Here is a 25,357-nt window from a genome sequence, read left to right on the forward strand (position 1 = left end):
TTCTACTCCGCCCCCCCTTGCGCCCAGCCTCCTGGGATATGTAGTCCCAGTTCTGTGCTTGCTCGCCGGCAAAAGGGCACGGAGGAACCACAAACCCCAGAAGGCCTCGCGCCCACCCGTCTCCCTCCTCTCTCTGAGTCGGAGTGCTGTTTTTGTTGTTGGTGAAAGGTGAGGGAACAGCTGATCCGTCTGTGGGGTAAGAAACTTGGCCTAATTTGGGGGCGAACTTATGGGGGGATCACCCCACTTTCCAGTCTGCGAAAAGATAATCTAAGGGAACATAGAAGGGGGATGTAGGAGCTTTTGGGTGTTAACGCTTTACGTTCTGGAGAAGCCACCCCCACTGTTTTGGGAGTCTTGGTCTCAAGGGAGCCCTGATCAAGGGGGTACCCCCTCACTGTTCTCGCCTACCTATCAGTTCTTCTCTATAAAGCTTGATACGCTTAAAGGAGTGGGGGGGGGGTGCTGAAGTCTAATCAGTCTCGGCCCGGCAGGACTTGGCCCCACAAACGTTTCCTTTCCACCCCCACCTCCGCACCCCCACCAATCCAAAGCCCTTTACTACGCGGAATCCCTGGGGGAAAAAAACCTTCCAAGGTGTAGAATGTCAAAGAACACGCGCCCTACAGCGTGGGGGGATGGCTGAATCTGGCACATATATATATCTTAGGTGCCCAGAGCTCTCTTTCAGGCCTGGGGGATATTTCCAGCTGTTACGAATTTTGTTTGTGGGGAGTATGTGGGGTTCTCCAGGCTTAGATCCTTCAGGACAATTCATCCCCTCTCAGAAAGCCACAAGAATTGTATTTGGAAAAAAAACGTGGACTAGTTTTAAGCAGGGATTTTTCAAAGAGATGAAAATTCAGGGAAATCTCTTGTCTTCAATTCAGTCTCTATTTTGGAGGGAGAAGTAGCTCCTTTTTGTAGAGCTGGCCCACCTTTCCATCTCTACTTAGTTTTTTGTCTTCTTTTAAAGTCCCTTCCCCCCTGACTTCAACCTGGTGTGGGTTTTTGATGTTTCGGGGTGTGCACGTGACTAATGGCCATGTCTGATTGGACATCCATCAGCTGTGGCTGACACAGGATGAGGATAGTGGGCTGAAGAGGAGAGATAATGGGGCATCTCACAACCCTGGGCTGAGGGGTTCTCTTGATTGTTGTTGTTACCATTCCTCACCCCACCCCCATATTTTCCAATGAACTCTCCCCACCTAACTTGGAACACCCCTTCCTTTAAATCCCATCCTGTAGCATGCCTCCAACTACCAATCCAAGCAGATGGAAGGGTTCACGCACTTAGAATTGAGGCTAAGGGGAGGAGACAGAAAATGGGGAGGGAAACACCAGAGCTGGGTTAACAGTAGGTTTCTAGCCCTGCTCTTGGCAAGACCTGAAGAGAAGAATGTGAGGTTCTTTTTGGACTCTCTTTCCTTCTCTCAACATTATGTGTACATTTCCCCTTACTTCCCTACCTGGGGGTGGGGCTTTCCTGGCTCCAGGCCCCCACATTCCATCTCCCTACAGCAGCATGTTCCTGCTGAGTGTTTCACTCCACCCTTGAAGCAGCCGCCTCCAGAATTCTTGACTTCCTGGAGTAAAGACTGAGGGACAGAACCTACTTTCCTTATGTCCTCCCTCTTCCTGTCTCTGGAATGAGAGTGCAAGCTTCCTTTTATTCATGGCAGTAGACAGCTGAGATATGGGGAGAGTCCCCCAACCATATTCCAGCTCTGAAGACTCACAACATTAGTTGCCATTTTCAAGCATCATAAATCATTCCCAGATACAGCTGGAGTGGGCAAGGAAACCCACTTAGAATGAGGGGGCCCCACACCTCAGTTGGATTTTGAATTTAGGAGTCAGATGATGTGGGGGATGGGATGGGGAGATGGAGGCTGAAAAATTTAGAATGCCCAAGGCTATTAAGAGATGGAAAAGGAGGGACTGAGGAGGGCAGATCCTGAGATACTGGGGCTTGGTCATTGGGGCTGTGAAAAGGGAGCAGAAATTAGAGAAATCTTAACTTTAGGAAGAGCCTATGATGCAAAGAGGGCAGTGTGAGGCAGGATGGGTACTGACTCAGAAGGCCAGACCTATGCCCTAGAGACTAAGATTAATACCTTTTAAGGGTCCTGTAACCCTCAGGAGCTAGAAACCAGATATGCCTGAGTTTCTAGGTATTGTGGCAGGGGCTATGGGTAGGTAGGGACAGAGTTGAGGGGCAAAGATGTGGAGGGGGAGACTTTAAGATATTAAATCTTTGTTTCATAGGAGGGCAGATATCTCAAGGGCAGAATGGAAGAATCATCACTAAGCCGGGCACCATCCCGAGGTGGAGTCAACTTTCTGAATGTAGCCCGGACCTACGTTCCCAACACCAAGGTGGAATGTCACTACACACTTCCCCCAGGCACCGTGCCCAGTGCCAGTGACTGGATTGGCATCTTCAAGGTATCCCTGAAACCCATTTTGGCTCAAGCTTATAGGCCATGGGTTGGTTGGAAAAAGGGAAATGATTTGGTTCCTGGATTCTCAACCTCACAGTGATAGAGAAGAAGGGAGAAAGATGTCGCAAATGACAAGAGGCCATCTGTGTCAGCAAAGCCCATCTCCTCCCCATCTTAGCCTTGCTCTCTTCTGACACATTAGCATCCCACTTTCCCTGTCTCTCGTCATCCTTGCCACTCCAACACCGTCCTACCCACCCCCAGCTCAATCCCCCAGCCCTTTCCACCATCCAGAGCTGGTAGTTCATCACCGTACCCCTCTCCCACCATGGGTTTTCACAGGTGGAAGCTGCCTGTGTTCGGGATTACCACACGTTCGTGTGGTCCTCGGTGCCTGAAAGTATAACTGATGGTTCCCCCATCCACGCCAGTGTCCAGTTCCAAGGTACAAGGGAAGGTGGAAAACCAGGAGGGAAAGGTCAAGAGGATAGAGGTTTGGAAGAGGATAGTGGGCTCAATAGATATAGAATCATGGGGTTTTCACAGAATCAGGGATTCAGATATGGAAGAACTGTAGAGGTTCACTAATCCCACCTCCTACCAAAAGAAGGTGGACTTCCTCCTTTGAAACTAAGGGGTAGGGAAGAGGGAAAGGTGGCATCGTATATTAAGAAGAAAGTGGAAAAAAAAAAAAAAAAGAAGAAGAAGAAGGTGGTCATTAGATTCTGAAAGACCTGGGTTCAAATCTCAGCTCCAATACTTAAAAGTTGTTTGACCTTGGGTGAATTACTTAACCTCTCTGTGTCTGTTATCTTAACAGTAAAAGAGGATGCCTGGCTTCTAGGGACAATGTGAGAATTTAAAATGATACAGGTAAAGCTGTTAGCACAGTGCCTGCTACATAATGGGCACTCAGTAAATGGTAACTATCATTATTTTTTAATTTTTATTATTAAGTAGGGTAGGTTTGGAAAGAGAGGAAAGAGAGGGCTAGGCAGAAAGGAGGGAGAAGAATATCCCAGGGATCAGATACAGCCTGTGGGAGGTGGAGAGGAGAGGAAACAGTCTATGGAACAGGGAGCAAGGGGAGCCAAAGACAGTGGATCATAAAACACACCAAGGGGAAGGGGGACCTGCCAAGCATTCGAGGGCCTGGGATTACACTGGGGTCCTGGGTCTGTTCTTCTTCCTACAGCCAGCTACCTGCCCAAACCCGGAGCCCAGCTCTACCAGTTCCGATACGTGAACCGCCAGGGCCGGGTGTGCGGGCAGAGCCCCCCTTTCCAGTTCCGAGAGCCACGGCCCATGGATGAACTGGTGACCCTGGAGGAGACGGATGGTGGCTCTGACATCCTGCTGGTTGTGCCCAAGGCAACTGTGCTGCAGGTGAGAACAGAGCAGCAGAGCTGCTCCCAGGGAAGGGTGGAGGAGGCGCCTTCCCACTTCACCCTCCCCTCGCTGTAGCCTCAACCGAAGACCTCCCTGGGAGGTACACAAAGCCTTGCCTTCAAGAAAGTCTCAGTCTAACATAGACAGACACAAACATGTAGGGCAGGAGAGCAAGCCAGCCACAGGCCAGCGTCACTCCAGATTTCATAAGAACTTTTTGAGCCTTTTTTCTCCCAGGGCTGCATCCCACCCTGGGCCCTAGAGGAAGATGCACAGGGTAGAAGGAAGCCACTCAGGGAAAGAATGTTCTGAGGAAGGAAAGAATGAGGCCTACTTCCAGGACAAGTAAGAAGTGAGAGCAGTAGGTAGGGCCCTAGCCCTGTGCCACCCAGTACCGGAGCCACCACCCACACGTGGGTAGTGGAAGTGTGCGCTTGAAATGTGACTAGTTCAAATTGAGATGTACTATATGGATAAAATGTACATCAGATTTTGAAGACTTAGTAGGGAAAAATGTAAAAGATCTCAATCATTGTATTGATTGCGTGTTGAAATGATAACATTTTGGATAGACTGGGTCCTGTAAAATATTGTTAAAATGAATTCCACCTGTTTTTTATAACTTACGTGTCTACTAGAAAATTTTGAATCATATTTGTAGCTTGTATTATTTTTCTACCGAACCAAATAGAGAAAAATTAGGGAGTGGAGGTGACATTAGCAAGGAAGACTTCCTGAAGGAAGGTGAGGAGCAGGGACAAGTCGGGATGGAGCGCATGCCCCCGACAAGAGGACAGGCTGGAGAAGGCTCAGAAGGTGGGAGTGAGTAATTTGTGATTTACACAAACTCCTGACCCTTGGAACCCTCTAAATATAATGGAATCAACACAAGAATAGGAAGAAGATGTTTATGTCTTACATAAGTTAGAGATGGGTGAGCTCCTACCCACGTTCTGGTTTTACATTCATTGCTCTCACTCAAACCTTACAACAGCCCAGGCTAAGGGATCACATTACAGATGAAGAGAGAAACTCACAGAAGTTAAGTAACTTGTTCAGAGTCACCTAGCTAGTAAAAATGGTATTGGAGATTTAAACCCCACATCTGTCTGACTCCAAAACAGACAGGGTAACATTTGTCTGTATGGATTGAGACAGACTTATGCCAGATGGGTTCCTGCAGTTGCTGGACGAAGTCGGGGCCAGGCTTTGAATGGGAGAAGACAAGAAGGGTGGGCAGTTAAGAGTACTGGGAGCTTGTATGTCTCCTGGATGGTGGGCCACCCCTGACTCGCCTCTGGATAGCCTGGAGCAATGGCACTTCCCCGCCCTGAAACGCATCCGCACCTTAGAAAGGGCACTTCACAGGCAGACTCCCTTTCTCATCCTGTCCCCTTTAGAACCAGCTGGATGAGAGCCAGCAAGAGAGGAATGACCTGATGCAGCTAAAGCTGCAGCTGGAGGGGCAGGTGACAGAGCTGAGGAGCCGAGTACAGGAGCTCGAGATGGCTCTGGCCACCGCCAGGCAGGAGCACGCGGAGCTGACGGAGCAGTACAAGGTTGAGGGGGTTGGGCCGGGTGGGGAGAGGGGCCTGGCTGCTTCCCCAGGGTCCAAAATATGAACCCAGTGAAGACAGTAAAGGGGAGATGTTAGTGGGCTGTTAAGATGGTTCTGGCATCAAAGATTAGGTTTGGGGGTCACAAGTAGGATTAAACTGGATATGACAAGAGACACATCCCAAATTTGTAACGAAACTCAGTTCTTTGAACACGAGAGCTGAGTTACGGTGGAGGTGGCAGTGTTCCCTTACATTTTCATTTTCAAGGAAGGTGAGCAGGTAGGAGGGTGGATAGTCAAACTTAGGAATTCTCCTGCTAAACCTTTACTCCACTCTTTGAGAGCTGTGTCTCAACGTCTCTCTGCTTCTTGTGGAACCTTAATCCCAGGGGCTGTCCCGGTCCCATGGGGAGCTCACAGAGGAGAGAGACATCCTGAACCGCCAACAGGGAGACCATGTGGCCCGCATCCTGGAGCTGGAAGATGACATCCAGACCATCAGTAAGAAAGTGCTGACAAAGGAGGTGGAGCTGGACAGGTGAGGGGACGTCCTGTACCCCCACTACTTCCTTTCACTTCCGGTGACCCTCGGACCCCAGCCGCCCGTTTCAGGCGGGCAAGACCTGCTCTCCACCTCACGTGGTCTCTCTTTCCCTTCTCAGTGTCACTCAGGGCATTCCAATTACTGCAGGTATCTTTTTCTGCCAAGCTCTCTCCCATCTTTCCTAACCTATTCTGAATTCCTCACCTTCGGAAAGAATCATGGTTACCATTTGTTTTGCAGCAAAGGCTAAGCAGGAGCTAGGAGTGGAGGATTTGGAAGAAGAAAATGCATGGAATGGTCAAGGCAAGACAAGAGAGGATGGATTTCAGATTTTACCTCAGCAAAGCATGAGATTAGACTCTGTTCTCACTAGTAGGAAATGTTAGAACTGGTGATCCAGAAATGTCATAGGAGCCCTGCTCTGCAGAAAGGTGCAAATCGTAGAATCTTAGCATCGAGAGGAATGTGAAGTACTTAAGAGGGTATGTGAGAGAAAATCACCACCTCAGAAGGCAGCCTCTTTCAATATCAGACAGCTGTGGTTTTTGCGTCTCTTGTATGCTGTCTACCCTCCTGTCACTTCCACTCATTGGTCCTAGTTTAGACCTCTGGAGCCACATGGAATAAATTTCTTTCTTCTGCCAGATGCCTCTTATTTCTACCAAATAGCACAAATATTGACCACCTCCCATGCCTGTCCTTCAGATTTTCACCAGGAGAAACACTTCTTTCATGACATAATTCAGCTTCTTTTATTCAGTACTGGTAGATTTGATATTTAAAACAAACAAAATTCTTTAAAGGAAAGAGGCATGCTATCCAAGACCCAGAGTAAAAGGTGAGTTGATCTCTGAGGCTTCTTCAGTCCAGGATATGTTAATCTTGCCCTTGAGAGATACTAAATGTCTAGGTTCTAAATCATGGAAAAGAAAAGTAGGGATCACACTGAGCATCTGGAAAAGATTAGGGACTGTCTAGACCAGGGGTCAGCAAGCTATGGGCCACGTGCCACATCCAGCCTGCCACATGGTTTTGTACAGCCACGACGTAAGAATGGTTGGACAATTTTTAATGGTTGAAAAACAAAAGAATAATATTTTGTGACATGTAAAAATCATATGAAATTCGAATTCCAGCGTTCATAAATAAAGTTTTATTGGAACAGCCATGCTCATCCATTTACATCTTGCCTGTGGCTGCTTCCACACTCCAGTGGCAATGTTGAGAGGTTGCCACAGAGTCCACGTGGCCTGCAGAATCTAAAATATTTACTATCAGGCCTTTTATAGAAAACATCTGCCAACTTCTGATCTAGATCAAAGTTTATCATCAGTAATGACTGCCCCTTGTCTGGAAAAGACTGGATTCCGGTCTCTTGACTGAGTGCAAACAACTGGAAAGCCATTAGCAGAATATCCATTAAAGAGTGATGCATAAGGAGAAACAAACAACTGTTTATTTCTAGATTGTGCTCTAAAACCAGTAATCTTGGGTACTTGGGGCTTAAAACTGGATCATCTTGGTTTGGGGATTTTAGCATCCCAGAAAGAAGTGAAGGTCTGGGCCCAGAGGAGCCCCAACAGAACGGTGTGAGACCGAAGTCCGAGTCCTTCATTCCTCCTCTGGTGACCAGTCAGTCATCTAAGATTCCGTCCACCACTCACAGGGTTAGAGACACGGTGAAGGCCCTGACTCGGGAACAGGAGAAGCTCCTGGGGCAGCTGAAGGAAGTGCAGGCAGACAAGGAGCAAAGCGAGGTAAGGGCTCAGAGCTGGTGTGCTTTCTGTGTTATTGAGTCCCTTCTGAGTACCAGGATCCATAGAGGATAAAAATGTAAAGAAGACATTGTGTGCGCTTTCCTAGGGAATGGAAGCCTTACACCCAAATTGGGATTGGTCACAGTGCAATATAAGAAGTGTCAGCAGAGAAGTATGGTAAAGTGTTATGATCCTCCACAGAGGTGGATGAGGCACATCTGGTAGGGACATTAGAAAGGGCTTTTTTAAAAAAGCATAAACTGGTCTAGTATTTTCAAACTTTTGTATCAACAGAACCCAATTACATCTTATGTGGAACCTCCCTGAATAAATAAGAGCAATATATTATTACTATAAACTTACCTTTATAAATTCAAATGTCTAGAGGGGAGAGTATAGCTCCGTGGTAGAGCCCACGCTTAGCACACACAACGTCCTGGGTTCAATCCCCAGTACCTCCTCTAAAAATAAATAAATAAGCCTAATTACCTACTCCCCCAAGAAAAAAAAATTTTAAATAAATAAATAGAATAAAATACATTTTTTAATTTTTTAAATGTGTAACATTTACTTATAAAGTAATTGAAGCGATTAGGGAGTTTTGATGGATACCAAACTTTGAAATTGAAAATCATGGATGACTGTTCTGTCGGCCTCAGCAGCCAGTGTGTTTCTGTATTGTGTTGTGATTGTACAGTAGTGACAGCACCTTGAGTCTCACACACAAGCAGGTGCAAGTGATAACAGTTTTCAAGCTGTCCACCTTGCAATCTCAATTTGCTCTTCACTTCAATAGAAAATACAATGGAAACTTTATTCTGAGGTTTGCACAGAAATGAATTAACCTGGAAGCACATGTGAGTGGATCGGTAACCTCCAGTGTGTTAACTTGTGAGTGTGTGCATTGTTTTTTTAACATAATTTTTCATAAAATAGAAGAAGTTGAAACCAAATATTGGTAGAACCTCTAAATGGCTTCATCAGAACCCTAGGCTTCTGGAGGAGGGTTTGAAAACCATTTGCTCAGCAGTGAAGAACCGGTAGAACTTGAGTGGACAGAGATGAGAGGGAGGCCATTCTGGGAACAGAGAAAAACATGAGCAAAGGCTTAGAGTCCAGAACACTCAGGGCAGTTGAAAGTGTGGGTGAAGAGTTTGAGGTAAGGCCCAGATCAGATTATAGAGGAGCTTGAGTTTAGTCTTTATTCTAAGCAGTGAGAGGCATTGATGATTTTCAAGTGGGGCACATATACTTAAAGATACCTACTTCAAGAAGATTAATCTGATTGCCTTGTGGAAAACTAACTCGTTGTAAGATTATTCAGTAGTTCAAACAAAAAATGACCAGAACTTCAGCTGACGTGGTCGTGGTGATATTAGAAAAGAGAAGATGGCTGTGAACAAGGTGGAGGATGGAGAAGCATCTATCCTGTGGGCTGCTAGGGAGAGAAGAGTCACACATGGCACCAGGTATCCCGCCTGAGTGACTTGGGAAGTAGGTAGTACCATGGACAGAATCAAGAGTGGCAAGGACTGGGCTGGAGTGGGAGGTAGAATATGCTGAGTGGGAGGGGCCTACAGGACATCCAGATTGAGTTTTGATCTAAAAAGAAGAGTGGGGAAGCAGACATGGGGCATGGGATTCCTAGATTCACCTAAGACCACAGGCTGTGCTGCTAGACACTGGATGTTCAGGACTGAGTTACTTTGCCCTGAGAACCAAGGAGGACTGGCCAGAGGTGAATGTGTGAGTCTGTGTTAAATCTAAGAAGTGGAACCTTGGCCTCTCTCATCACAATGGTCCATTCCGCTGGCCACCCCAAATACGGATCCCCTTTCTTTACTTCAGGCTGAGCTTCAAGTGGCACAGCAGGAGAACCGTCGCTTGAATTTGGAGCTGCAGGAGGCCAAGGGCCGGCAGGAGGAGCAGAGCGCTCAGGCCCAGCGACTGAAGGACAAGGTGGCCCAGATGAAGGACACCCTCAGCCAGGCCCAGCAGCGGGTGGTGAGTGAAGCCCCTTGGCAACAGGAAGTAGGGAACATTCCAAGGGCTGGTTGTAGATGAATCTGGGGGAAAGACATGACTCAAGACTAAACAACCCAAACCTGAGTCCTGATGCAGTGGGGGAGAGGAAGGAGCCTAGTTACCTTCCTGATTCACCAATGACTCACTGGGAGCCCTGATTCCTCTCCTCCTTTCTCCTGAGGCTGAGCTGGAGCCCCTGAAGGAGCAGCTTCGAGGGGCCCAGGAGCTTGCAGCCTCGAGCCAGCAGAAAGCCGCCCTTCTTGGGGAGGAGCTGGCCAGCGCAGCGGGAGCCCGGGACCGCACCATAGCCGAGCTACACCGCAGCCGCCTGGAAGTGGCTGGCGTCAACGGCAGGCTGGCGGAGCTCAGTCTGCACTTGAAGGAGGAAAAAAGCCAGTGGAGCAAGGAGCGGGCAGGGCTGCTGCAGAGTGTGGAGGTAGAGGGATGGGGGGCCCTGCAGACTCCTGGCTCCTACTGCCCCACCTCAGTGTGGTCGGATCCCCTGGGAGGAGAGAAATGGGGGTGAGAACCTTTGAGGACTTAGGAGTGGGGACAGTTCACTGTCCAAGTGTGACCCCTCCCTAAGCAGGGTGTCTAGATCCTAATCTTCATAGCACCTGCCTTGGTTATCGTCTCAGTTCAGATATGTTGACCGTCTTAGGCACCTGGCCCTGCCATGATGTCCATTCCTGGTCAGCAAGGCGCTTTGCGGTCAGGGCCCTTCCTTTGATGGGAGGATACAGGGAATGAGGGAGGCAAAATCGCTCCCAAATATCCAGTTAAATGAAGAAGAGACACAGTGAGGATGGTCCTGTGGCCAGTGGCATCCCTTTTCCTTCACCTTTACCCTCCTGTTTTCCTTTTCGGTGTCTCCCAGGCCGAGAAAGACAAGATCCTAAAGCTGAGTGCAGAGATACTCCGACTGGAAAAAGCAGTGCAAGAGGAGAGGACCCAGAACCAGGTGTTCAAGGCTGAACTGGCCCGGGAAAAGGACTCCAGCCTGGTGAGGCACCCAGCCCCCCGAGAGTCCCAGGCCAGGGCCTCCTGAGGCATCAGCGCCCCTTCCCTCTTTCTTGGCCGTGGGCTCTGATTGCAAGGCACCCACTTCTCTATTGGGCGGCATCCCACTCGCACACCTCCCAGCCCTCGTTGGTTTGAAACGTGCGGTGTCCCTTTCTGCTCTCGGCACACATTCTGGGCCCAGTAGGGATGGCTTAGGAGAGTTCTAGAGTGCCCCTGCTATGACCAAGGCCTCTGCAGCCCAGCCCAGAGGCAGCCATCCAGGTCCCCACTTGGGAGGCAGAGACTAGGACTCAGGCGAGTCTCTCGTGGCCAATACAAGGGACTCATGGAGAAGAGTGTTGGGACGAGAGAGGCTCAAAGGCACGGAGAGCCATGGTTCTAGGTTGTTGTGTCCAGGGCCCAGGGCCCAGGTTCTGGGAGGTACTTCTGGGCTCTAGATTCCACCTGGCCCTTTCCCCTCAGGTGCAGTTGTCAGAGAGCAAGCGGGAGCTGACGGAGCTGCGGTCAGCCCTGCGCGTGCTCCAGAAGGAAAAGGAGCAGCTCCAGGAGGAGAAGCAGGTGAGAACTGGTAGCTCAGGCCCCCTGGACGCCAGAGTGGAGGACTTGAGGGCTAGAAACTTCGTATCTTCTTGTCATCCCTTGGCTTAGAAACTGGTGTCTGTAAGAGGGCCCAGAGGCTAAAAATGGGACCCTGGCTCCTCTTCCTAGCTGACTTGGCTGGACGGGGAGGATTGCTGTGGGCAGAGGTGGAGGACTCCTGGGGGTGAGGATCTGCTCCACCCTTTGGTGAAGGCGTCTAGTCCTGAGGAGCTCAGAGTTGATCCTGGATACCAGGGAAGGCTGTGCAGTGCTGCATGGTTCGCATCTCCCCGGCCTCTCTCTCTCACCTTTCCTCCCCACCTTCAGGAACTGCTCGAGTACATGAGGAAGCTGGAGGCCCGCCTGGAGAAGGTGGCAGATGAGAAGTGGAGTGAGGGCCCTGCCACAGAGGATGAGGAGGCGGCCGCGGGGCTGAGTCTGTACACCCCCAGTCTTGTGGCTTCTTCCCGGTTCTACCTCCCTGGGCTGGGAAAGCTCCACATGGCCCCTCTGGGAGCTGCCTCCGCCTTCAGGGTTTTGCTTTTTTCCTTCCCAGACCCCAGACCCTGATTAATTTAACTGCATCCCACATCCAGAGAAGCCAGAGCTGATCCAACTGTCTAACAACATGTCCTTCTTTCTTCTCTGCCCGCTCCCTCACCCGCAGGCTGTCCGGCGGCTCTGACAGACTCAGAGGACGAGTCTCCAGAAGACATGAGGCTCCCGCCCTATGGCCTGTGTGAGCGTGGAGACCCGGGCTCCTCCCCTGTGGGGACACGAGAGGCTTCCCCTTTGGTTGTCATCAGCCAGCCAGCTCCTATCGCCCCCCACCTGTCAGGGCCAGCTGAGGACAGTAGCTCTGACTCGGTGAGCAGAGAGGGGAGAGGGGCAGGGACGGGGATAGGACCAAATCCAGGTGGCGCAGCCTCCAGAGCAGGGAATCTTAGCCATACAGGGCTCCCTTTTCTCTTTGGGGAGAGGAGGCAGCCCAGGCTCTCTTCCAGGCCACCCAATGGACACCACCCCAAAACCCAGTTAGCCTTACTGCTGCCCGTCCCTCCTGCCCACACTCATTCCCCTCCTGTCCATCGGCCCCCATCAAAGCACTTCTCCTGCCTCACTCTTACTCAGCTCTCTGTTCAGTGTCGCAGCCTCCATTGTTCTTCCCTTACCTGTCCCAGCATGCTGCTCCCCTTTCCTGGCACACTACCCCAAAACCCAGCCCTGTCCCTTTGGTACCCAGGAGGCTGAAGATGAGAAGTCAGTCCTGATGGCAGCTGTGCAGAGTGGGGGTGAGGAGGCCAACCTGCTACTTCCGGAACTGGGCAGTGCCTTCTATGATGTGGCCAGGTGAGTGCCAAGGGGGAAGAATAGGAGGGAGGTGGGAGGATGCCAGTGGAAAGGGCATCCAGGTGAACAGCCCTCATGCCCTACCCCAGCCTACCTCTTCTTGGTCCCAGCCAAGAAAAGGAGTTATAGAAAATTACCCACCACTCCAAATAACAAGTGCCTTCCGGTAATCCTCCCCCCATCCTGTCAATGCACATATGCACTCAGAGCCCCTGCCTTTAACTGGCTTCTGTGTTGTTCTAGCACCATCCACCGTGGAACCCAAATTGCCCTGCATCCCCTCTCTCCTGCCCCTAACCCTTCCCTGACCACCAGGTAAGTATCTAGGCTCCATTGTGGGAGGAGGGAGGGGGTGACCAAGGCCCCTAGGGACGGGAGCAGAGAGAAAACTGGGTCCAGCATCCACCTGATCACTCCTTAGATGCTGTCCCTCTTCCCTGACTTCCCTGGGGGACCCTTTGGGTGGAAGATTCAGATATCAGATTGCCCCCCTGCCTTCCCTTTTCTTCCACAGGTCAAGAGAGGAAGGCGGGGAGAAAGAGATTTTATCATCCAGATTTTATCACCCCAGCTTTGCCTGGATGTGAGATGGGCTCAGGACAGGGAGGGGTGATGCTGTCATCCTTCCAGGCTGGAGCAAGAAGATGAAGGACGATGTCAGACTCATTTTCAGCCTCATTAGGCAGCAGACGGAGATGTAGGGAGGAGAGCAGGAGGTTGGGGGATGGGCTGTGTACTAGAGCGACCAGCAGGGACTAAAGAAAAGAAAGCACGGGGAGCTGGGAAACTAAGGCTTCCAGTATTGTGGGGAGAAGGACGCTGCGAGAGAGGAGAGGAGAGGGAACTGCACGGATGCTGCATTAGCAACAGGGTCATCTGGGGGAGCCCAGGTGTGTGGGTCCTTCTCCCTGAGGTCTGCAAGCCAAGTAGCCAGTGGAGCCCACTGACTCTCTCCTTTTCCCTGTCTCTCTTTAGTGGTTTTGCAGTAGATCCCTTGTCAGAGGCCAGCACTGGGGGCTCTGCCAGCCCCCCATGGAAGGAGTGCCCTGTATGTAAGGAACGCTTCCCAGCAGAGAGTGAGAAGGATGCCCTGGAGGACCACATGGATGGACACTTTTTTTTCAGCACCCAGGACCCCTTCACCTTTGAGTGATCCCACACCCCCCACCCCATACATGCACAAATACACACTTACACATACACACACACACACATCATACACTGACATACACTTAGGTTTCAGGCCTCTTTTCCAGCACACTCAGCTCAGTGATATTCTGTTGCTTGAGAACTGTTCTCATGTGGTTTCATCCCAAGCTCTCCCAACTTCATCCTCGCCTGCCTGTCTCTTCTGTCCAGGCAGGGGGTCCTTCTTGGAAGCAGTGGCTGAATTTACCCCCTGAAAGCGGTTTTGGAGGAATCAGGATGGAGGAGGCCTTCTCCAGGGGGAATCGAATCACCCCCTCCTGGCCCTGGTTGCTTGTGTCACTCACATCAGCCACTGCACACACCCCACCACCACCACCACCACACACATACTCACACACTCACACACACTATCTGATGCCCTGAAGCTAATTCCTGGGGCACCCTGCCCTCTCGTTTGCGGTCTGTGTTTGTTTACCTGAGTTTTCTCTGGGGCCTGCATTGACACAGTGACCTCTTCAGGTCTCTTCCGGTTCTGAGCTTCCCTAGCTTCTCTTTCGGTTCCCCCACTGCCTTCCACACCCCAGCCCAGCCTTTTCCAGACCGTTAGATCTTAAGTTTGGGGGTTCCTTTTGTATTTTTGAGGTTTTCTGTATTTTATCTCCTGTCCCTCCCTCCCGCCACCCCCTAGGGTCCTCACATGGAAAGAAATAATGCATTTGTGCCTTCTGTGAGGGATGGGGGAACAAGTGGTCCCAGGCATCCCCACTTCCCGGCCCTCCTCTCTCTCCAGGTTCCCCCTCAGCAATAAGAGCTTTCCCCCGATATCCCTCCCCCTGCCTGTAGTTTGGATAAAGATATTTATATGATATGTATAACTATTCTAATAAAATGTGTTCTTATCATGAGGTGTGACTAGAGCAAAGAAGGTCAAGACCTCTGGCTCTTAGACCTTGGTGGAAGGAAGTTGTGGGGAGGCAAGTGGTGGGGGAGGGACCCCCTCTGCCTTGGGGAGGAGACTGGGCTGTATTTTCTCACCCTGCCTCCTGGCCTGCTGGCCACCAGCGAGAAGAGGGGAGTGCAGACCCTTTGTCTCATGTGGGGGGTCTGGCTTGGGGAATACTGCAGTGGGGCAGGGAGCAAACTGAGGGGGAGGGAAGGGTTTAGTCCCAGGGGTGGGGCAGCATGGGACCCAGGGTCCTGGGCCAGGTGCAGACCTTGGAAGTGAGGAAGAGGTTTCCACTGCTGCGACCATCACTGTCCAAAGCAGCCATCACCATACCTTGAACCAAAGGACAGCTATTACTCCTGTCAAGAGTACACACCTTTAAGCATCCACCTTATAAAAAATGCTCCAAACCTGGCACCTCTAAAGATGATTTGAATTCCTCCCATCCCTGCCTCCCTCTCTCCCTGTGTTGCCATCCTCACATACGCCTATGCACGCGCTGACTTTACAGTCACAAAAACACATTCATCCACTCTAACCAGCTTCACAGCTAGACAAATGCACACACAGCATCATAAAGCACTTACTAAGGACCTGCGTGCTCACCACAGCTCTCTGCAGTGCCTGGCACGAGTTGTGCCTACAGCCCCCTGTTCTCCATCCCAGGAGCTCCCTTGTCAGCCACCTTCTATTCCCTTCAGGGCCCGTGGGTGGGCCACCCCCACCATTCCCTCTCTCCATCCACCTGAAACCATCCTGCCCACCCCCCTTCCAGCCCCACCTGGATGACATCTTACATCTTTCCTTCTTCTCTCACATTGCTGTCTCCTAGCAACCCCATCTCCTTCCCTGAATCCCTTCCAAGGAAATTAGAGATAATGGATCTCTCCTCTCTCCATCTCAACTCCTCTTTATTGATCCTCCTTTAATGAAAGTTAATTATAACAATGATTTAATTAATAGAATCCCTCTCTTCCTTTATTGCTTCCCGTATTAAGACTATTAATAAATACGAGCTGGGCTGACAGAGGCATCCATCACCCGCCTGGGATTCCCCCCATCCCTCCTTTTTCCCTCCCCCTTATCCCCTCCCTCTCTTGGCCTATAAACTTGCCGGGGTAGTGGGGGTTAATCAGAGAGGAATTATGAGCCAACATGCCCAGCAGGAGTTGCATTTAATGAAATCACTTGTGATTTATGTCTGGGGGAGGCTGGGGAGGGAAGAATCTGGAACCCAGATACACTGCTTCCAGAAGAATGGCCTCTAGTGCAAAAGAAGAGGAAGGGAGACAGAAACAGGGACCCAGGGCCTTTACTCTCACCCCACAGCCCCTGCAAATCCAAACACACGCCCCAGCAGGAGCCACATAGGTAGCTGCACGACGCCGTTGACAAGGAGGCTGCCAGACTAAAATCACCTGTGAGGATAGCAATGTAAGTTTTGTGCTTTCCCACCTCCAAAACTACATGGCTCATTCTCACCTCTTTCCTTTCTCCCCAGCCCAGTTCTGCTTTACCTTCCCAAACCTGCTCCATACTCTCCTCCTCCATGAAGCTCCTCAGGCTCTCATCAGACCCCCTCAACCTGGGTATCTAGAGTTTCCAGCCATTCCTTTCTCTGCCCTTCGTATGTCTATCGATACGCAGTCTGCACCTTCAGATTGGGAGTTCCCCAGAAATTTAGAGCCATTTCTCTTCCTCACTTATGATTTGCCTACCCCAGGGTCCAGTGCATGGCCCCTGACACAGGGAACTCAGGGGAGGGTAACCAACTGCATGGGTGGAGAGGGAATACAGCTGGATTCCGATTCAAGTTCTTTCTCCTACTCATGTTGTGGTATTTGGCAACTCAGCCTCTCTACTGTTTCCCTGCTCCAGTGGATCATCTCTTGCCTCCTGCTTCCCAGCATCCTTCCAGAAAGTGATGGACCCAAATGGGCTCAAGACCCTAGTGTGAAAGGAAAAGTCAGACCAAGTAGCAGTAAATAGGAACTCAGGTGTCAGCGTTTGGTGGGAGATGAATGAATCCCAACATCACTTCCCACTTAAAGAACCTCAGTGGCTACCTGCTACCTATAGAAACACAATGTGCAGGTGGCTCAATGTGTGAGTCAGGGTCTTAACCAACTTGCCTTTCCATTTCCCACCCTACCCTAAGGAATCCTGGACTCCGGTTTTACAGAACCAGTCCTCAGAAATAGGCACTGCTTCTGCATGGCTCTGAATACATGCTTTCCCCTCAGCTCAAAAGACACTTCCTCCATGAAGCCTTACTTGATTTCCTTCATTGTCCTCTGAGATACCATATAGAGCACCTTGTAAAAACACACTGTATCATGTTTACAAGTTTTTCTTCTCTCTCGACTATAAGCAGCTTGAGGGTAGGTTCTGTGTTGGTACATTTCACATCCCTGAAGTCCAGTACAGGGACTGGCACATAGGGCCCATCCTCCAAAAATAATTTTTAATTATTTTAATAAAATGTTTCATACATACAAAAGAATATATATATATCCATATACCAGGAGTAAAGAATAATAAAGTGCATATTATTGGACTTGCTAACCAGCTTTTAAAAACATTACCAGTACGGTTGAAATGCCAGGTGTAGCCTGAAAGAACAAGACGTGATGCCAGGTAGGATAGAGATAGTTCATCCATTAATTTAAAAAAAACTTTATGGAGTGTGCTTTATGGGTCAGTTGCTGGGACTAGAGATGGAGCAGTCAAAAACCCCTGCCCTCAAAGAGCTCACAGTCAACATAAACCAACAAAGAGAAGGAAACAAGTAAGCACTACTTTAGAGATGCGCACACTGTGCTGTGGGACCACAGGGAAGGGCTACTTAACCAAGACTGGGGCCGACAAAGTTTCCCGTGGGTTATACATACAGGGGCTGAGTACGTGTGAGCCAAGTGTGTGCAGGCAGAAGGAACAAAATGGCGAAAAATCATTCAGAAATCTAAATACTCAGGTAGGGCTGCTGAGGAAAGATTACACACAGTGTGGGAAGTGAGACAGGAAAGATGGACTAACAGACATTTACTTACACATTTACTCAACAGATACTCATTGAATGCCCACTATGTGCCAGGGGCACTGGAAACACATGAACAGGTAGGAATGCCTGCCTTTGTGGAGTTACACTCTATTGCCAGATCATGAAAGTCCAGAGAAACCAGTTAAGAACCCACTGTAATAAACTTGGTCAAAATGGTGAGCACCGATCTTAAGCACTATCAAGAGGAAAAGAAGCAGAATTCTTCAGAATGCAGCATTAATGAGACCTGTTGATAATAAGATATGGGGAGTGAACAGAAGGAGTCCTGGGGATCCCAGGTTTCTGGTTTCAATGGCCAGATAACCAACTGATGCCATTCACCAAATTAATTATACAAATGGAGAAATAATACTTTGGGGGAAAGATGATCAGGGCAATTTTGTCTTGTTGAATTCCCAGTGTCTTTCGGATCTTTCAAAGGAGAGAGAGATTCAGTAGGCAATTGGATAGATATTTAAGTCTGGAGCTCAAGAGGGTTTGGAGCTGTCAATAAAGACAAGATTCTTGAAAGTAAAGGTGCTAAGAATGAAGACTGACTACCCAGGTCTCCTTGCATGTAGAGTGAGAGGGTAAGAGGGCTGAGGGCAGCACCCAGGGGACCATCAACATGGAAGGGAAGGCTGGAGAATGCACAGTCATGGAGAAGACAGAAGGAAGCAATGCAGGAGAGATGAATCAAGGAGAAAGGCTAGCAGTAGCAGGTGCAACAGAGAAGCTGAGGAAATTATTCCTGGAAACTGTTGGTTTAGCCGCCAGCAGGTCGTTGGTGGCTCGGCCAGAGGCGCTTAAGGAGAGTGTTGCGGGTGGAAGTTACTGTGCAGCTGGACTTCGTAGGGCCTACAATAGATACCCTGCAACAGATACACAATTCTTCTGACCCGTGAGGATTGGGAATATGTCTCCTGACTCAAATAAAAACAAGGACTCCTAAGTCGAGATGTAAGGAAAATCAAGGGCAGGAACCGAAATGTCTGGGGTCCGACATCAAAGATCCCGCTGCCTCTGACTAGCCGGGTGTGAAGCACGCTTAAGCCTGCGCTGCCTGCGTTGGTAGTCATCAGCCACATGTGACGAGTGAACACTTGAAACGTGGCTAATACAAATTGAGATTTGTTAAATGCAAATTGTAGAACAGATTTCAAAGAATACCAAAAAAGGAATTTAAGTAATGTTATATTGAGTACATGTTGAAATGACAATATTTTGGATATATTGGGTTAAATAAAATACATTATTGAAGTTAGTTTCACCTAGTTCTTTTTCACTTTTTTGAGTGTGGCTACTAGAAGATTTTAAATCATGTATGTGGCCCATATTAAATTTCTACTGCACAGCACTTGCCTAAGCCCTGCCACTGAATAGGACCCCTACAGCCTGGACATCCCTAGACTCCCCCAGACTCCCAGCGTCCCTCACAGCAGAAGGGTAAACACTTGAAATTCCCAAAACTGCATTCTGTAGGCACAGCTTTGTCTTATGCTCCCAAGTCCATAACCTATGGCAAGAGATTTCATTGCTTAATACACCATCTCCAGGTTTCTCTGTCCCAGTCCCTCCTTCTCCAGGTCTGGTTGATAATCAGATGAGAGCAGAAATGTCTTGTTCTAACTCAGAAAAGTGGATTTTTTTCCCAGCTTACAGCCCAGAATCTCTCTCCTAACCTTAAATTTGGAAGCCATGTCTCCTCCCTGTTGCCCCCATTTCTCAACTCCCGCTTTGCCTTTCTGAAACCTTGGAAATCTCTCAAATTGGTTGAAACACTGTGTTGAGGCAATCACATAGGCTTTAGAGGTCTCTAGACTTAATTTGTCATATGTCCTAACCAGGTGACCTGGAGCAGATCACCTCATCTCTTTCAGCCCTCACCTGCAAAATGAGGATAACGCCTACCTGGAAAATTAATTGTGGTGATTATATGAGATCAGATGTGTAAAATGCCTTGTACAGAGCCCTCTCCATAACAGATACTTTGTAATTTGGGGTTTTCCACTTTGCATGTTATTCCTGCATATCTGGAGAACTAGGAGAAGAAAGAGCACACTCAGGTTCAGATATATGGACTGACAGAACCTCCAAACCAACAAGGTGCTTAAAGATCTATTTCCAACTTCTCATTCAGTGCAGAAATTCCCTGGCCCACATCCCTCCTTGGTAGTCATCCAACCTCTGCTTTAACATCTCCAGGGACTACTCATTGGTTCACTCAGTAAACAAGAACAAGGCACTGTGGGAGCCACAAAGAAGGGCAGGCTCAGATCTTGATGTTAAGGGGCTTACTTATATATCAGCAATAAGGATATACAGAGAAATTACTATAACATAAGGTAAATGTGTTATGTGCTAAATTGAGGCGCCACGACAGAGAGCCAATAACCCTACAGGTTAATCCACGTGCAACAAAGTGTGGCTCTAATGTTAAAATCACTCCCAAATCTCTGACCTCAGTTTTCCCATTCATTCCATGGAAAATGGAACAAGATCCTTCCCCACCAGGTCATGGGTCATCCTGCAGGAGGACATTCCTGTAATAGCCTTTAAAATTCCAGGTGGGGGTGAACATGGAGAGGCTAAAATAGATGAATCAGAGCACAGGTGAACTAAATTAGCGGCAAGATCCTCCAACCTCATTTGTATCCAAATTTCTGGGAGTCCGTAGAAGTCTACCCCACCCTCTAGGTACCACCAGAAATTCCTGGCCCCCTGGAAAGCCCTGCACATCTCTACTCTCAGGGCTTATCCAAATGACTTTCTGTGTGCTTTGCTCTTCCTTTCACCCTATCCCTCTGACACTGTTTTCATCTCTCATCGGCCTCTCTGAAATTTTCTGTGTCCATCTCTGCTCAAGCTGTCTCTTTCATCATTTTGATTTTGGGTATCTGTTATCCTTGAGGGTTCTCTGCCTCTGTCTCCATCTCCCTCCCTTTTACTCTTTCATCATTCTCCATTTCTTGGTTGGTTTCCATTTTCTGTCTCTGGCCTTGCTTTCTCCCCAGCTGCCGCAAAGCCATAAACCCAGCCGGCCCTGCAGCAGGCAGCCGCCAATCACTGGGCTCCAGGAGTTGAGGGGAGGGGGCGGCAGAAGGGAGGGGGCGGCAGAGAGGAGGGGGCATGGAAAAGCTGGGGCGCTGTTGCTACCGCAGGGGAGGGGAGAGGCAGAAAAGAGCAGAGAGATGCCACTCCCAGAAGGCGGCCACAGCTTTCCTGCGGGAAGCAGACACCTGGCCTCTCTTTCAGTTGTGAGTCAGGGTACCTGGGTCCCTCCCCTGTTCTCCCCAAACCACGATTTCTCTTCCAAAAACCACAGGCCACAGATTACTCCACCATAAATTTGCCTACTCCTTTATTCTTCTGTTCTCCCAAGATGCGGGAGCCTAAAGGACCCTGGGGGTCTGAGGATGTTTGGGGCAAAAGCTTACGTGAACATGGTATGATAAAAGAATGGTCCAGACAGGGTGATGTAAAGGAGACTGCAAAGCAATAGGTTGGGGAAACACTGAGAGGAAGGAGAGTCCTAACTGGCCAAGGGTGAATCAGACAATTGGGCACTCCAAGCTTCTTACCAGCTCTCCGGGATCCCTAAAGCAGGATTGACAGCCAGAATCCCTGGTCTCTATTCTATGTTGGGGTTGGGCATGTAGGTGCCACATAAAGGGCAACTATCCCGCTCATCCTTAGGAATCTAGGGTCTGGGGAGGGGGAGGAGAGTTAGAAAGGGAAATCAGGAAAGGGGAGGGATTAGCAAGAGATTTTAGGAGAAGAGCAGAGGAGGAGGAACATTCAGTCCTGTTAGGGCAGAAGGAGACAGGCCCAGCAAGCGGTAATTCCTGGTGTGCCGGCGACCCCTGCTGGCTGTGCGCACCACCACCTGGGAGAAGAGAAGGAACAGCCAGCCCATGTGAGTCCCAGTGTAGGGTGAACGTGACACTGTGTTTTGGGAATGTATCACTGTACAACAGTGACAATGTGTGTAGCACTGCCCACAATCACGTGGGCACCCCTGGGTGAAGGCAGTAATGTCACTGAGCACAAAAGCCACAGAGTTCAGGCTCTGAACTGCTGGCTCCCTGGCAGGAAGTCTGGGTATCTGGGAACAGAGAGGTCTCTGAGCCAACATACTCCTCACTGGAGTCATGTCAGTGTATGGATCCACTCGGTGAAGCTCCGCTGGCATCAAATTAAAATTAACCCGTCCGAGTTTAAGGGGGAAAATGTGGGCTTTGGAATCAGACATACCTAGGTTAAAATCCTGATCCCCTGTACTAGCAGTCTGACCTCAGGCAAGTTACTTAACTTCTTTGAGCCCAATTTCCTCGCCTGTAAGGGCATAATAATACCCACCTCACAGGGTGATTGTGAGTGTTTAGCACAGTGCCTAGCAATGGGAAGCATTTAACAGATGCTCATTTTCTGCCTCCCTCTTCCTTTATCTCCCCTACTCCAAGGTCGGGCAGGGATTTCAAAAGGCAAATAAACTGAGGATGATGTTGACAATGATGATGGTGGTGGTTTATATTTACATCACTCATGCAAATCATTTTAAACATATTTTTAATACGTGGCTTTTTTCTTTTTTATTAGCCAGGCACATCATGATCATGTTTTATTGGGCTAGAAATATCCTGGTGTTATGGCAGGTATCTAGAAGGACAGCCTTATGAAGTGATAACAAGGCATGACAAATCTTTCTTTATTGTGATACATTTTCATTACTCAGGTTAATCAGGAATTACCCATTAGAACAAGGGCTTAAGATAAGTACATGACAGTCATCTGTGGAGATCAGAATCTCCTGATTTTCCAATGGGTGTCTAATTGTTATTGCTGTTGTGGGGGGACGATTAATGCTTTGATTGAACTGGTCTTAAAACATTAGAATAACTCAAGGAGAGATGACAGGCAGTTAGAAACAGAATATTCTGAAATGGAAAAGAAGACCGATGTCAGTTCTCCGGAAGACTAGTCAAATCATTACAGCTGTCTGTCCAGTGACAGGGGCCAACTGTTTATGAAGTGAAGAGCTCCTCTTCGGCAGGAGCTGGCTGACTCCCTGGCAGGCCTACCATGAAGGAAATTTGGGCTGCAGAGGGAGACCGGATAAGAGGCCTTCTGAGGTCCCTCCGCAAATGCACTCCAGTGCATAATGAATACTTAGCTCGGTAGAAGTGTTGTTCCAAATGGCATGAACGCGGAACCCATGGTCATTGTTTGTCACCACATGGTGAGGGTAGGGGGATTCGTAGTAATAAAAACTATTTTCTTTTCCTCTCTGAGAATTTGTTCTTCCCAAGGAAAGGCAAAATTCCAGGGTCATTCTCCCTCTAACCATCCCCACATTCCTCTGCATTTCTTGTGCAGTTTTTTTGTTTTTCTTTTTGGCCTAATAAGATCCCTCTTCAAGTATCTTAAAGAAAACTTGCTTTTAAAAAAGGCTTTTTTCATCCTTTAATTTTCTGCCTCTAAGAGGTGGGCAAGCAATGGGCAGGGGCGGAGGAAGAAACAAACATTTGAGTTCCTATTTAGTGCAGATGCTGTCATTTTAGCATCTAAGAGAAGTGTCTGCTTTCATGCAGGTAAATGTGTATGTATATATTGTTTTATAAATGTGGATGTAAATGTGATGGGTCTGCACAAAGTCTTTGCTGTTTGGGCTTCTCTGGGGGATTTTGGAATCTAGCTGCCTGCAGGGGAATCTGTGTGCAGCTCCTCCGAGGATTTCAGTTCCTTCCATGTGTACACAGACCTGCCAGGAATTATTCTCCCAGCTTCAGGATCTTTGTGCGGGATCCCAGCTTTGTCTCTATCCTGGGTACAAGGGTGTGGTCATATCAGGACTCATCTGCCTCCTGGCCTTCCATGTGAGCATGATTGCATTTTCCATCTTTGTCACAGTGCATGCAGATCCCTGTGCCCAACCTTCCCCACAGGAAGCCATGTGTGTCCCACAGCCCCTCCTCCCACCTCTGTGAAGAGTCCTTGGCACCCTCCCCTCCTGGCCACCCCTACTCCCCACTTTCCATGCCAGGAGAGATCTAATTACACAGAAATTAGTACAGAGAAGGATCGTTTGCTTTTATGGCATCAGCACCAGGGCAGCTGTAAATCTGAGGCCACTGCTGCAGCCGCCGCTGGGCACTGCGCAGGCTGTAGGGGGGCTCTCACCTCCACACCCCGCTTTGATCCATCTCTGCCCAGCCACCTGGGGCTCTACCTCTGCCCTGGACCCCAGAGCCCTATTTGATACCCATCTCAACTGGGGGAAGAGGCTGTGAAAGGGAACAGTGTGGTCAATCAGAAGATGACACATATTAGGTGCTCAATAAATGTTCCCTGAATGAGAGGAGGGTTAATCCCAGCAATGCTAACTGCTACCCAACTCCCCAGCTCTGGTATCCAAGGATAAATATACCTACTAAGATTTCTCTCAAAATATTTAATGCTTACTAGATGGTCTTCTCACTTTCTTATGAACTCAAATAAGTATGTGGGGCAATCAGTCACCCCAGCTTCCACTTTAGAGACCTTGAACTACTTCTCAGGCAGTATCAGATAACGAAGATAGCCCAAGTTTCAGATATTGATTCTCCTGTTTACTAGCTAAGTGATCTCAAGTAGTCCACACACACTCACCTGATCCTTGGCCTCCTCATCTGTGAAAAGGCAGTCATAAAACCTACCTTTCAGGTTGTTGTGAGACATCCATGAGAAAGCACAGGACCAACGGGAAAGCGGTCCATGAATCATTATTATCACTGTTAATGTCTTGTGAGCTAATACTTCCATTTTCCCACCACCCTTTAACTAGCCTTTATACCAACTAACTCTCACTCAAGTGTCGTCATACCACTTGGGTCAATAGGATATGCAGGCAGGTGGTGCCCACCTAGAATAAATGTTTCTTTATGTTAAGAGTCTTATCAGAAGCCCAGGGTGAGGGCAGGTGGCTCCAACAATTCTTGGGCACCTGGAAACACTGTTTCATCCATAACCAACTTCCTCCAAGTTCTTACTTCGGCAGTGATTACTTTGAGCTCCATTATTTTCATGGAGGGTATGAATTTGTTTCTTAGGGGACTGGAGAGTCTTGTAAATGATTGGGTAGCATGAGTCAAGGATTTAAGGAATTAGGAGAGAGCAGGAGCTGGGGGATTGGGGTAAAGACAAAAGGATTAATCCTCCGTCCCCTCCAGGCAATATCAAAGGGCTCTTTAGGGAGCAGTAGATACAGAAGCTAAATGACCAGGCTCCCAACTTCCTCCCAACACAGTCTCCAAACCCAAGGACTTGGGATCTCCTTCTGTCCCGTCCAACTCTGATGTCTCTAGCCCAGGGCACTCAGTCAGGAATTCCTGACTTTATCCCCATCTGGATAACCTGGAAAGCTCTAAATGGTGTGTAGGACAGGAAGGGAAGAGGCAAAGAAAAGAAGTGGTACTCCCTCTTCCCCGACCCAGATCTGCCCAGATCTCCAAGTCCCATTTGGGCAGGACCCCCTTGCTCCCACCATTCAGGGGCAGGAAAAGCCCACAGGA

General features: G+C 49.0%; 2 protein-coding genes across 4 annotated transcripts in view; both read left to right on the forward strand.

Annotated features, from left to right (window-relative positions):
* ATP5MC2 (ATP synthase membrane subunit c locus 2) overlaps window positions 1-25,357 on the forward strand; it is a 284,046-nt gene that overhangs the window by 237,378 nt on the left and 21,311 nt on the right. The window lies entirely within an intron of this gene.
* On the forward strand, window positions 46-14,726 carry CALCOCO1 (calcium binding and coiled-coil domain 1). Of its 3 annotated transcripts, none has more exons than XM_010964403.3 (16): window positions 46-196; window positions 2,272-2,451; window positions 2,790-2,892; window positions 3,643-3,833; window positions 5,237-5,395; window positions 5,784-5,932; window positions 7,605-7,695; window positions 9,544-9,699; window positions 9,902-10,156; window positions 10,598-10,723; window positions 11,206-11,301; window positions 11,650-11,758; window positions 11,990-12,189; window positions 12,566-12,672; window positions 12,916-12,987; window positions 13,648-14,726. In XM_010964403.3, exons 2-16 carry the CDS (start codon window positions 2,296-2,298, stop codon window positions 13,823-13,825), a joined length of 2,148 nt encoding a protein of 715 aa, XP_010962705.1. In that variant the 5' UTR covers window positions 46-196; window positions 2,272-2,295; the 3' UTR covers window positions 13,826-14,726. The 3 variants fall into 3 exon arrangements, with proteins under 3 accessions (XP_010962705.1, XP_010962707.1, XP_010962706.1); XM_010964405.3 differs by having other exon boundaries at window positions 13,187-13,895; XM_010964404.3 differs by lacking the exon at window positions 12,916-12,987.

This window comes from Camelus bactrianus, chromosome 12, assembly GCF_048773025.1.
Source record: "Camelus bactrianus isolate YW-2024 breed Bactrian camel chromosome 12, ASM4877302v1, whole genome shotgun sequence".
NCBI lineage: Eukaryota > Metazoa > Chordata > Mammalia > Artiodactyla > Camelidae > Camelus > Camelus bactrianus.

Excerpts from the sequence above, each read along its gene's own strand:
- CALCOCO1 (XM_010964403.3), top strand. The coding sequence starts at position 2,296 with ATGGAAGAATCATCACTAAGCCGGGCACCATCCCGAGGTGGAGTCAAC. Across the intron at positions 5,933-7,604 it reads AAGGAGGTGGAGCTGGACAG|GGTTAGAGACACGGTGAAGG; the intron begins GTGAGGGGACGT and ends CACCACTCACAG. Across the intron at positions 12,190-12,565 it reads AGGACAGTAGCTCTGACTCG|GAGGCTGAAGATGAGAAGTC; the intron begins GTGAGCAGAGAG and ends TTTGGTACCCAG.